The sequence below is a fragment of the Entelurus aequoreus genome, linkage group LG07 (assembly GCF_033978785.1).
Source record: "Entelurus aequoreus isolate RoL-2023_Sb linkage group LG07, RoL_Eaeq_v1.1, whole genome shotgun sequence".
Taxonomy (NCBI): domain Eukaryota; kingdom Metazoa; phylum Chordata; class Actinopteri; order Syngnathiformes; family Syngnathidae; genus Entelurus; species Entelurus aequoreus.
Window position 1 is genome coordinate 44,946,139 of NC_084737.1, and position 12,500 is coordinate 44,958,638.

The following is a 12,500-nucleotide window of genomic DNA, read 5'->3' on the forward strand; positions in this document are numbered from 1 at the left end:
GATGGAGGTCCTGCTTTGGAAATAGTTTGTACCCCTTTCAGACATTGCATTTAGTTCCCATTAAAACATTCATATGTTGCACAATGAGATGTAAGCAGGGGATCGTGTGTACATTCCTGCAACTTCCTGTTTGTAAAAAATATATTTGTATTAGTATTTATTTAATATACTAACAGCATTTCATGATTAACATTTATAAATTAAGATTCCTAATAAATGACACTAGAATAAGCACACATTAGATTGGTAAATCATAGTGTAACGACCTGGAATGACACTTTATGTGTGGTGTTGGAGTTGTTCGACTTTTTGTGTGGCTGTAAACGCATCACTGGCTAAGTGCCAGATGTGCATGTGTTGGCGCAAGTGAGAAAGAGCGAGCGGCTGCTGTTGATATAACAAAGTTGCTTTTGGTCTGGTTTGTACTGCAGAAAATGACCAGTTTTGCTAGATATAATTTTTTTTACTAAGGTTTTGGTGATGTGTTTATGGCCGACAATAAAGAGTTTTGCTCAGTAAAGTGATGGATGGAATTCATGTCCTCAAAACGTCTCGACAGACGTTACAATATTTGAACAATGATGACGAAAACTGTTTTCTCTGTCGTGTCCGTGTGTCGAAAATTGTTATGCGCTTATTTTTTTATTTGATTTTGTGCGTGGCATAGATTTGCCGTGCGCAGAGGACGCTTGAGCAGTGCGCAATTGCACAGGCGTGCACCTTAGAGGGAACGTTGGTGTAGGGGTCCCCAAAATACGGCACGCTGGCCGGAACCGGCCCGCCTGCGTCCAAAATCCAGCCCTTGGGAAGTCAATCAATCAATCAATCAAAGTTTATTTATATAGCCCTAAATCACAAGTGTCTCAAAGGGCTGCACAAGCCACAACAACATCCTCGGCTCACGTCCCACATCAGGGCAAGGAAAAACTCAACAAAATGGGCCACAATGAGAAACCTTGGAGGGGACGGCAGATGTAGGGACCCCGCGCCCCTGGGCGACCGGTGCAATGGACGTCGAGTGGATCTAGTTAATAGTGTGAGAGTCCAGTCCATAGTGGGGCCAGCCGGAGATAATCTTGAGTGGAGACAAACCAGTAGTGCAGAGACGTCCCCAACGGATGCACAGATGAGTGGTCCACCCCGGGTCCCGACTTTGAACAGCTAGCGCTCATCTGTTGTCACCTAATCTGTGCCCGTGGAGAGGGGGGCAGAGCAGAAAAGAGATGGCAGATCAACTGGTCTAAAAGGGGGGTCTATTTAAAGGCTAGAGTATACAAATGAGTTTTAAGATGGGACTTAAATGCTCCTACTGAGGTAGAATCTCTAACTGTTACTGGTACGGCATTCCAGAGTACTGGAGCCCGAATAGAAAACGCTGTATACCCCGCAAACTTTGTTTGGGCTCTGGGAATCACTAATAAGCCGGAGTTCTTTGAACGCAGATTTCTGACCGGGACATATGGTACAATACAATCAGAAAGATAGGATGGAACTAGATCGTTTAGTATTTTATACGTAAGTAGTGAAACCTTAAAGTCACATCTTAAGTGCACAGGAAGCCAGTGCAGGTGAGCCAGTATAGGCGTAGTATGATCAAACGTTCTTGTTAATTTCACCACACCTAGTGTGTGTGTGTGACAATCTTTGGTACTTTAACTTTTATTTTTTATTTACTTTTCTTGACAGCTCAGTTACAGCTAATTTCATTACCTTTTCTGTGTTATATGTTTTATGTTGCACGATGGCACCAAGAAAAATTCCTAGTTTGTGAACCCGTTCTCAAACAATGGCAATAAAAACTATTCTGATTCTGATTCTGAAAAACTATTCTGATTCTGATTCTGATTTAGTGAACAGTGCCCCAAGCCTCAGTCTTGTACATCACACTTTCTGTGTGTGTTTTATGTTGGGTTGTAATGAAAAAGAAACCTTCCCTGACTCCCTTTTTGCCACATTTTATCGGTTTCTTGTTGTATTCACCCGTTCATACTGTACTAGTATTCCTATTTCATTTGTGTAATACTCTTTTTGCTGTGTTATCAGCCTCCTAGTTTCCCTGTACTCGCACACGTGCCCAACAGTGCACCCCAATCCCTGCATTCTTCCCAGCATTATCATTGCTTCACTGATTAAATCATTTCTTGCCTCACTCTTCCCACCCTTCAATGTCATCAATACTGCTGCTGAATCAGAGCATATAACAACCTTTTGTGCTTCAACCTCCTCCATTCACCCAAACTTCCAAAAATAAGCAACAAGTTAAATCTGATAGTTTGTTTGAAACCCTTTTGTCATGCTGTATTTGCAACTCTGGGATGCTCAGCCCCATTGCTGCATTTCCATTAGAACCATCTGTATTTATATCTGCATGTAATCTGGCCAATAGTCCTTTCGATGTTTTGTTGTTACTACTACAGGATTACCTTCTTGTCACAAGGTCTTGTATTGAGAGATCCACATCTGGCTCTGGTAGGATCCAAGGAGGAACAGGTGACCAACACACCACAGGGCCTAACTGCAAATCCCATAATCCCATACCTCCACTGCTCTGTTTCTTACTGAGAGCATAAAATGTTCCCCCCTCCCTCTACCGCTAGTCCTTTGTAGTTTCAAGTGCTCTCCCATCACCCTCTCAGCTATGGGGGGCCGAATGTAGAAGTTCAGTCACACTTTTCTAGCAGATATATTTCTCAGATTGAACTCACTTTTCTCAGATTCAACTCACTATTCTGAGAATTAGCCAATTTCCATCACATTTAAGTTTAAATTAAAAGTTGACTCTAAATATTAAATTTAAACCTAAATCTTAAATATAAATTTGTTAAATGTAAACCTAAGTCTAAACCTATATGTTAAATCTAAATCTAAATGTGAGTGCTAAATGTTAAACGTGAGCCAAATGTTAAATGTGAGCGCTAAATGTTGAATTGAAACCTACATTTTAAATCTAAACATTAATCTGAGCCCTAAATGTTGAATCTAAACCTAAATGTTAAATATACATCTCAAATCTAAATGTGAGCGCTAAATGTTAAATCTAAACCTAAATCTTCAATCTTAACCTAAATCTTAAAAAACATGATTAATGTGAGTGTGAATTAAAGTCACCTTTCTCTCATCTTACTTCCTTTTAAATCATGCTTCTCAGACAGCCGGGCTGTGTGGTGCTGCTAGTAGCAGGAAAATGGAAAATAAGCATATTAAAAGGCATATATCGGCATGCGCCGGATCAGAACCTCTGACCAAATGATGACTTCACACTCACGGTGATCATGTTTTTACAATTCAGCTCATTATCTTTATAACTGATCCAAAGCAATTCTGTCAACATTGTTTACAGAAATGTCATTTTCATATGAGACACAATCATGAAGTAAGAGCGCAGCGAAATGATAAAAGACACATACAAATACAAATATGTGTATTCATGCACACTGCATGCCTCTGTGTAAGAATCAAATCCATTTATTGTCAATTGTCTCAACACACTTTGCACACTGAGACGTTTGGAGTGGACATTTTTTAATAGATTATGCAACTTTATCGGCATCATTTGTCATTAAGCACCTATCATGTTTCCTTCTTCTGCAGTAAGAAAGGTGTAGGCGTGTCTACACGTAGAGGCAGAGATGTGGGCGCGGCTTTCTGGCTGAGAGGCCTCGGATTGGTGGAATATTGACATCCTATAAAATTTCATCTCTACATTTGGCGAGAGATTTAGCGCTCACATTTAGATTTAGGATTTAGGTTTAGATTCAAGATTTACGTTTAGATTCAACATTCAGCGCTCACATTTAGATTTGAGATGTATATTTAACATTTAGGTTTAGATTTAACATTTAGGGCTCAGATTTATGTTTATATTTAAAATGTAGGTTTCAATTCAACATGTAGCGCTCACATTTAACATTTGGATCACGTTTAACATTTAGCACTCACATTTAGATTTAATATTTAGGTTTAGATTTAACCTTTAGGTTTAACTTTAACATACAGGTTTAGATTTAAAATTAGATATACCATATAGATTTAGATTTAAGATTTAGGTTTAAATTTAACATCTAGATATGATATCTATCTGTGTTGGCCCTGCAAGGAGGTGGTGACTTGTCCAGGGTGTACCCCGCCTTCCGCCCGAGTGCAGCTGGGATAGGCTCCAGCACCCCCTGCGACCCCAAGAGGGACAAGCGGTAGGAAATGGATGGATTTAGAGTCAACATTCAATTTTAACTTTAATGTGATCAAAATTGGCTAAATCTGAGAAAAGTGAGTTAAGTCTGAGAAATATATCTGCTAGAAAAGTGTGACTGACATTTAACAATTGACACCCTAGACTCAGTGTGGATTAAAAACCCCCAACTCTGCAATTTAGCCCAGTAATCCAACACTGTTTTAGGACGGACAGAGCAGCAGCCCAGGACAGACGTTATTAATCCCACAATAGGCAAATTATGTGGCAGTGCAAACATAGTCTATATTTGATATAATTACTGCTTTACATCTTCTCAGTAATGTTTCGCCCCAGTCTGTTCCCACAAGACATCTCAAGGCATGAATACGTTTTTCACACTTGGCCACTATTTTCTTTATGTACTGCCTTCCAAGTTATTTTCTCCTCAAACACTATACACCATGAAAATGTAAAAAAAAAAAGTTACCCTTTCAATCAATTTTTTTATACAACTAGGGTCTGCTTTTGATTTTTTTGACCCTTTTATATACAAACAAAACATATTTTTGATTTAACTACATATATGTTAGACCCCGGGCAGCACAATGGAACAGGGGTTAGTGCAGGGGTCACCAACCTTTTTGAAACCAAGAGCTACTTCTTGGGTACTGATTAATGCGAAGGGCTACCAGTTTGATACACACTTAAATAAATTGCCAGAAATAGCCAATTTGCTCAATTAACCTTTAACTCTGTTATTATTAATAATTAATGCTATTTATCTTTGTGGAAACACTGATCATCTTAATGATTTCTCACAATAAATATATATAGAAACAGATAAATATCAATATGCAACACTTTATTTTTATATTTTCTCTAAGTGCACATTTTTCAAATTGAACATTTTCAAATGATCACTTCTAAGACAGTCTTGTGAAATCACAATATCCCATTTTAACTAGCTAGCCACTAACATTTTTTTAACAAATCATGAATTACTTTGCACCATGTTTGTACAAATAATAACTCATGTAAAATACAAAAAAAAAAATTCTCAAATTTTTAAATCATGTCACACTTTGAACTGGACACCAAATCTGTTATCTGTTTCTTTGTCAGTTAGTGGGAAGCCTGGCATTGCATGCTGTTAACTAGTGTGATGTACTCTGGTGTGTAACTTGACACTGCAACTCTGAGTGAGTCTTGCAGATGTGCATCAGTGAGGCGTGTTCTGTGTTTGTTCTTGATGAAGTTCATGTCAGAAAAGGCTGATTCACAAAGATAAGATTTTTCCTCATTGTTTGCGGAACCTTCTTAATCTTTTGGACATATTTTCACAGCAATCTGGCTTTAAGCTTAATTATGATAAATGTAAAATGTTAAGGATCGGAAATCTAAAGGGAACGTCCTTTCGAATGGAATGCAAAGTGCCTGTTTTGTGGACAGATGGACCAGTTAACATACTTGGTGTTGTTGTCCCAGAAAATCTGGAAGATCTAGGCTCAGTAAATTATGATAATCGACTAAGAAAGCTGGACAAAATTATGAAATTATGGAAAGGGAAATCCCTAACCTTGTATGGTAAAATGTCTACTGCCAACTCGTTAATTATTCCTCAATTTATTTATTTGTTTTTGTCATTACCAGCTCCATCACAAAACTTAATTTAAGATTTATGAGCGGAGGGTCTTCGATTTTGTCTGGAACGGCAAACCAGAAAAGATTAAAAGAAAGGTTTTGTACAAAGAGTATGAATATGGGGGCCTAAAAGTTCTCAACCTTGAAGCTATGTGTCTGTCTTTAAAAGCATCAATTGTTCCAAAGATGTATTTAAACATTGAGTGGTACACAAATGTCCTGTTGGACAAAAAACATGTATTGTATCAAAAGAAATTGTATCCTTTTTTACAAGTGATCCCCTCCCATTTTTCTTATGTAGAGAGTCTGCTGGGAAACATGGCGGGGTTCATAAAGGAAACAATCCACTCATAGTGGTGTTTTCAATTTTATGTGCCAGAAAAAAGAGACAATATTTTGCAGCAGATAATATGGATGAACTCTAATATTGTAATAGATGGAAAGCCTTTCGTTTGGAAAAATATGTTTGAAAGAGGAATCATTTTTGTCAATGATATTATCAATGAGAATGGTAAAATTATGAAGTATGATGAATTTAGAATATGGTGATGCTTGCTCAAGCTTTTCATTTTATCAACTAACTGGAGTAATTGGGAAAAGATGGAAACAAATAATTAATTATGGAACTACTAAATTATTAGTTTGTAAACCTCTAATAAGAAATTCTAGTTGGCAAAAAGGAACTAAAATAAATAGAAAAATATATAATTTTTATTTAATAAAGAAATCTTTGAAGGCTGCCCCATACAACACATATGGAAAATGGGAGGACTTTTTTGACTGCCCGTTGCCATGGGATGCCATATTCAAACTAATCTATAAAACTACTATTGATGTGCAAAATCGTTATTTTCAAATTAAAATTATTTATAACTTCTTACCCACAGGGAAAATGTTACAATTATGGAATATGACAGAGTCAGATGATTGCCGATTTTGTTGTCAGGAGCCTGAATCCACCCTGCATTTGTTTTGGTATTGTCATATTGTGTCTTTGTTTTGGGTGGAAGTTGAAAAAATGTGTTTAAGGATTGGTTTGTTTATGAAGCTTAATGTGGTTTCTGTTATTTTAGGAGAGTTCATTGACAATCATGATTTAGTCAATTTAATTATAGTACTCAGTAAAAGGTTTATTTTTAAGGCCAAAAACAGATATTCACTTAGTATTACTCTCTTTAAAACATTGATTCAGTATTTTCTAACTTTACAAAGTTACATGGTTGAAAACGATAATGATGCCAAAAAAACATTAAAAAAAAAAGATGAGAAGTCCTCAAAGGCTTATTTTGAAAGTATAATTATGTTTATAGATTATATGCTATCTGTTGTTGTGTTCCCTAATTTGAGTGACCTGGACATAATCTGGACTGTACATAAATGCTTATTTTGAAAATGTAATTTTGTTTATAAATTATATGCAATCTGTTGTGTTCCCTAATTTTTTTCTGTGTACATGAATGAAGGTGTGTGTTGGACATTATCTGGACTGGGCCTGGTTTTAAAAACCCTTTAAACAAATCTAATTTCATTGACAACCTGGTCTGTTGAAGATAAGGCCCTTTTTTAAAAAATAAAATAAGATAAATAAATAAAAAACATTTTCTTGGATAAAAAATAAAGTAAAACAATATAAAAAGAATTACATAAAAAATAGTAATTAATGAAAATGTTAGTGGACCAGCAGCATATACAATCATGTGTGCTTCAGGGACTGTGTCCCTTGCAGATGTGTTGTCTATGTTGTGGGAACCAGAATATTGGTAGCAGAAAGAAATAACCCCTTTTGTGTGAGTGGGTGTGGATGGGTGTGCATGGGGGAGGTTGTTTGGGTTGATGCACTGATTGAAAGTGTATCTAGTGTTTTTTCTATGTAGATTTAATTTAAAAAAAAATAAAAAAAAACATTTTAAAAACTTTTTTTTATTTTTTATTTTTTTAGAACAGGCCCGCGGGCGACTCGTCTGGTCCTTACGGGCGACCTGGTGCCCGCGGGCACCGCGTTGGTGACCCCTGGGTTAGTGTGTGTGCCTCACAATACGAAGGTCCTGAGTTCAATCCCAGGCTCGGGATCTTTCTGTGTGGGGTTTGCATGAATTCTCCCCGTGACTGCGTGGGTTCCCTGCGGCTTCCTCCCACCTCCTAAGACATGCACCTGGGGATAGATTGATTGGCAACACTAATTTGGCCCTAGTGTGTGAATGTGAGTGTGAATGTTGTCTGTCTATCTGTGTTGGCCCTGCGATGAGGTGGTGACTTATCCAGGGTGTACCCCGCCTTCTGCCCGAATGCAGCCAATAGGCTCCAGCACCCCCCGCGACCCCGAACGGGACAATCTATCCATCCATTTTCTACCGCTTGTCCCTTTCGGGGTCGCGGGGGGTGCTGGAGCCTATCTCAGCTGCACACGGGTGGAAGGCGGGGTACACCCCGGACAAGTCGTCACCTCATCGCAGGGCCAACACAGATAGACAGACAACATTCACACACTAGGGTCAATTTAGTGTTGCCAATCAACCTATCTCCAGGTGCATGTTTTTGTACCCGGAGGGAACCCACGCAGTCACGGGAAGAAGTGGTAGAAAATGGATGGATATGATAAACTCATTCCTCTGCCCAATTCCCGACCCGATCGAATGATTGCTGCATCTTCTTATGAATATAATGTAGGTCTTGTCCTGTCTTTCATAAGGCTCCGTGATCTGCAAACACTGAGATTCCAAATCCCTGCTGACAAACCTTACACGACATGTTAAAGATTAAAGTACCAATGATTGTCACACACACACTAGATGTGTCATTAATCGTGATATTAAATGATAGTAGGCTGATTCGTTTCCCTGTGGGGTTCGTTTGAAAGCAGTTTTTTTTGCAGAGGACAGGGACCCTCCTCCGTTATTTGAAAGGTCCTTGAATTCCCTCAATATAATTTATCCGGATCAACATCCATCCATCCATTTTCTCTAATTTCAGCGTTATACATCTGATTATCCAATCCCTCATTTTACAACATGTCGTAGGCTTTCTCTGTATTTAGCAACAACCTTACTAAACATTTTATAATGCTGTTTGAATATCTAGATCCAAGATCACAATTGAGTCCATGGTGGAACTAGCCGCCCTAAACTCTGATTCGCTTAAAGCCTAAACCCTAAACCCTAAAATCTAATACGGGACGAAAAATCTCGTCTTCTCAAGCGTGTACATCAGGCTATTACTCCCTATATCGGCAGTGGGCTACTTCATTTCCATGAACGCCACTTGACAGCTGAATGTGTTGTAGTGGCTTGTGGGAAATGGAGTGTCTTAATGACGAACTTGTTACCAAAATGTATGTATTTTTCAAACTAAATAGGTAATAGTAGACCGTATCCTCAATGAGAATGATTCATAGGTGTATTTCAACTGACAAAATCCCACAAAACGGCCTCGGTTTTTTCCCATGTGTGTGCGTGTAAATCGAATAAACTACAAATCCCATCGAAAGGGTAACCAGGAAGTGCCGGCATGACGTGTAAACATACAAGGCTCAGTGAATTACCTGTTCGTATGACAACACATCTACGAGTTTGTGTTTGAAGCGAGCACACTTTGTAATAATGACAACTGCAAGACGCGACGTATTCTTTTTGTGTTTTTTGTTGTCTATTTACACTTTGGTATCCGTACAAACTGAGAAGAAAGATGCTTTAACGTTAGACGTGAAGGAGAGAGCCAACGACGGAGTTGACGTGAAACACAGTGATTATACGCATACTGAAAATCCTCTTAAAATAATCAAACATGACTCCCAAGATGCACACGACTTACCAGAGCTACACCACGATGAACCGCTTGTCAGGTTTGAACTCATTGTTTTGGATTCTGTGCTTTGTGGAGAAGATTGGCTATATAGTGTGTGTGATAAACATCACGTCAACCAATTTTAAGGCTAGATTGGCTTGCTTCAAGTGACGTTGTTTTAATGAGTTGTCACAACAACAATTGTCTGTAGTATCCATCCATCCATCTTCTTCCGCTTATCCGAGGTCGGGTCGCGGGGCAGCAGCCTAAGCAGGGAAGCCCAGACTTCCCTCTCGCCAGCCACTTCGTCCAGCTCTTCCCGGGGATCCCGAGGCGATCCCAGGCCAGCCGGGAGACATAGTCTTCCCAACCTGTCCTGGGTCTTCCCCGTGGCTTAATTCCTACCGGTCGGGCGTGCCCTAAACACTTCCCTGGGGAGGCGTTCGGGTGGCATCCTGACCAGATGCCCGAACCACCTCATCTGGCTCCTCTCGATGTGGAGGAGCAGCGGCTTTACTTTGAGCTCCCCCCGGATGGCAGAGCTTCTCACCCTATCTCTAAGGGAGAGCCCTGCCACCCGGCGGAGGAAACTAATTTCAACCGATTGTACCCGTGACCTTGTCCTTTCGGTCATAACCCAAAGCTCATGACCATAGGTGAGGATGGGAACGTAGATCGACCGGTAAATTGAGAGCTTTGCCTTCCGGCTCAGCTCTTTCTTCACCACAACGGATCGATACAGCGTCCGCATTACTGAAGACGCTGCACCGATCCGCCTGTCAATCTCACGATCCACTCTTCCCTCACTCGTGAACAAGTCTGTAGTAATAGTTGCTAAATTTTATTGTTAAAAACTGTCATGATGTAAGCTAATGTGATACATGGTGACGAAAATATACTGTAGTGTAGGGGTCCCCAAACTCCGGCATGCGGAGTCAATCAATCAATTTATTTATATAGCCCTAAATCACGAGTGTCTCAAAGGGCTGCACAAGCCACAACGACATCCTCGGCTCAGATCCCACGTCAGGGCAAGGAAAAACTCTACCCAATGGGCTACAATGAGAAACCTTGGAGCGGACCGCAGATGTGGGGACCCCCGCGCCCCTGGGCGACCGGTGCAATGGACGTCGAGCGGATCTAGTTAATAGTGTGAGAGTCCAGTTCATAGTGGGGCCGGCCGGAGATCATCTTGAGTGGAGACAAGTCAGCAGCGCAGAGACGTCCCCAACTGATGCACAGATGAGTGGTCCACCCCAGTTCCCGACTTTGAACAGCTAGCACGTCATCTGTTGTCACCTAATCTGTGCTCGTGGAGAGGGGGCCATAGCAGGAAAGAGACTGCAAATCAACTGGTCTAAAAAGGGGGTCTATTTAAAGGCTAGAGTATACAAATGAGTTTTAAGATGGGACTTAAATGCTTCTACTGAGGTAGCATCTCTAACTGTTACTGGTACGGCATTCCATAGTACTGGAGCCCGAAAAGAAACGCTCTATAGCCCGCAGACTTTGTTTGGGCTCTGGGAATCACTAATAAGCCGGAGTTCTTTGGATGCAGATTTCTTGCCGGGACATATGGTACAATACAATCAGCAAGATAGGATGGATCTAGACGTTTAGTATTTTATACGTAAGTAGTGAAACCTTAAAGTCGCATCTTAAGTACACAGGAAGCCAGAGCAGGTGAGCCAGTATAGGCGTAATATGATCAAACTTTCTTGTTCTTGTCAAAAGTCTAGAAGCCACATTTTGTACTAACTGTAATCTTTTAATGCTAGACATAGGGAGGCCCGAAAATAATACGTTACAGTAATCGAGACGAGATGTAATGAACGCATGAATAATGATCTCAGCGTCACTGGTGGACTAAATGGAACACATTTTAGCGATATTACGCAGATGAAAGAAGGCCGTTTTAGTAACACTCTTAATGTGTGACTCAAACGAGAGAGTTGGGTCGAAGATAATACCCAGTCCCAAGTTAAATAAAAAAAAAAAAAAATAAATAAATATATATATATATATATATCTATATATCTATATATATATTTTTTTTAATTATAATTTTTTAAATCTTTCCTTTCTAATCCATTTTCTACCGCTTGTTACTCTTGGTGTCTCCTCGCCGCTCAGGCAAATCATATTGTCTAAAAATGCATTTTCCCTTCGATAATGTGACATTATCATGCTCGGAATATATATATATATATATATATATATATATATATATATATATATATATATATATATATATATATATATATATATATATATATATATATTAGGGGTGTAAAGGTACACAAAAATTTCGGTTCGGTACGTACCTCGGTTTAGAGGTCATGGTTCGGTTCATTTTCGGTACAGTAAGAAAACAACAAAATATAAATTTTTTGGTTATTTATTTAACAAATTTGTAAACAATGGCATAGCATACATATACACACAGGGTCCATTGCCAGGGTTAATGTGGTCAACATATATAAAATAAAAACTAAATAAGATAAGGCTCAGAATGGTTTCTTAACAAAACTTTTCTACATATAAAGTGCTTTTTTTGATTGATTGAGACTTTTATTAGTAGATTGCACAGTACAGTACATATTCCGTACAATTGACCACTAAATGGTAACACCCGAATAAGTTTTTCAACTTGTTTAAGTCGGGGTCCACGTTAATCAACATTAAACTGCCTCAAGTTGTTGCTCAGATTAAATACAATGACAAAACTTTTCTTCTACATATAAAAAGTGCAACATTAAACAGTTTCAAGTCAACTCAGCCTCAGATTAACTTTTCTTCACCCCCCCCCAGCCTGGCTAACTTGGCAGTAAGAGGTGGGAGCTGTTTGCACGTCTTTATCTTTGTTAAAGCGATGTTCACTTGGGGGTGGTGCCGCTTCAAATGGGTT

General features: G+C 39.3%; 1 protein-coding gene across 1 annotated transcript in view; it reads left to right on the top strand.

The window, feature by feature from the left end:
- Nucleotides 1–9,323: 9,323 nt before the first annotated feature.
- Nucleotides 9,324–12,500, top strand: part of LOC133653911 (sodium/hydrogen exchanger 8-like) — a 57,603-nt gene continuing 54,426 nt past the window's right edge. Inside the window, exon 1 of the mRNA XM_062053747.1 lies at nucleotides 9,324–9,650. Within this exon, the coding sequence (XP_061909731.1) occupies nucleotides 9,409–9,650 (242 nt within the window). The 5' untranslated portion in view covers nucleotides 9,324–9,408. The remainder of the gene's footprint in view (nucleotides 9,651–12,500) is intronic.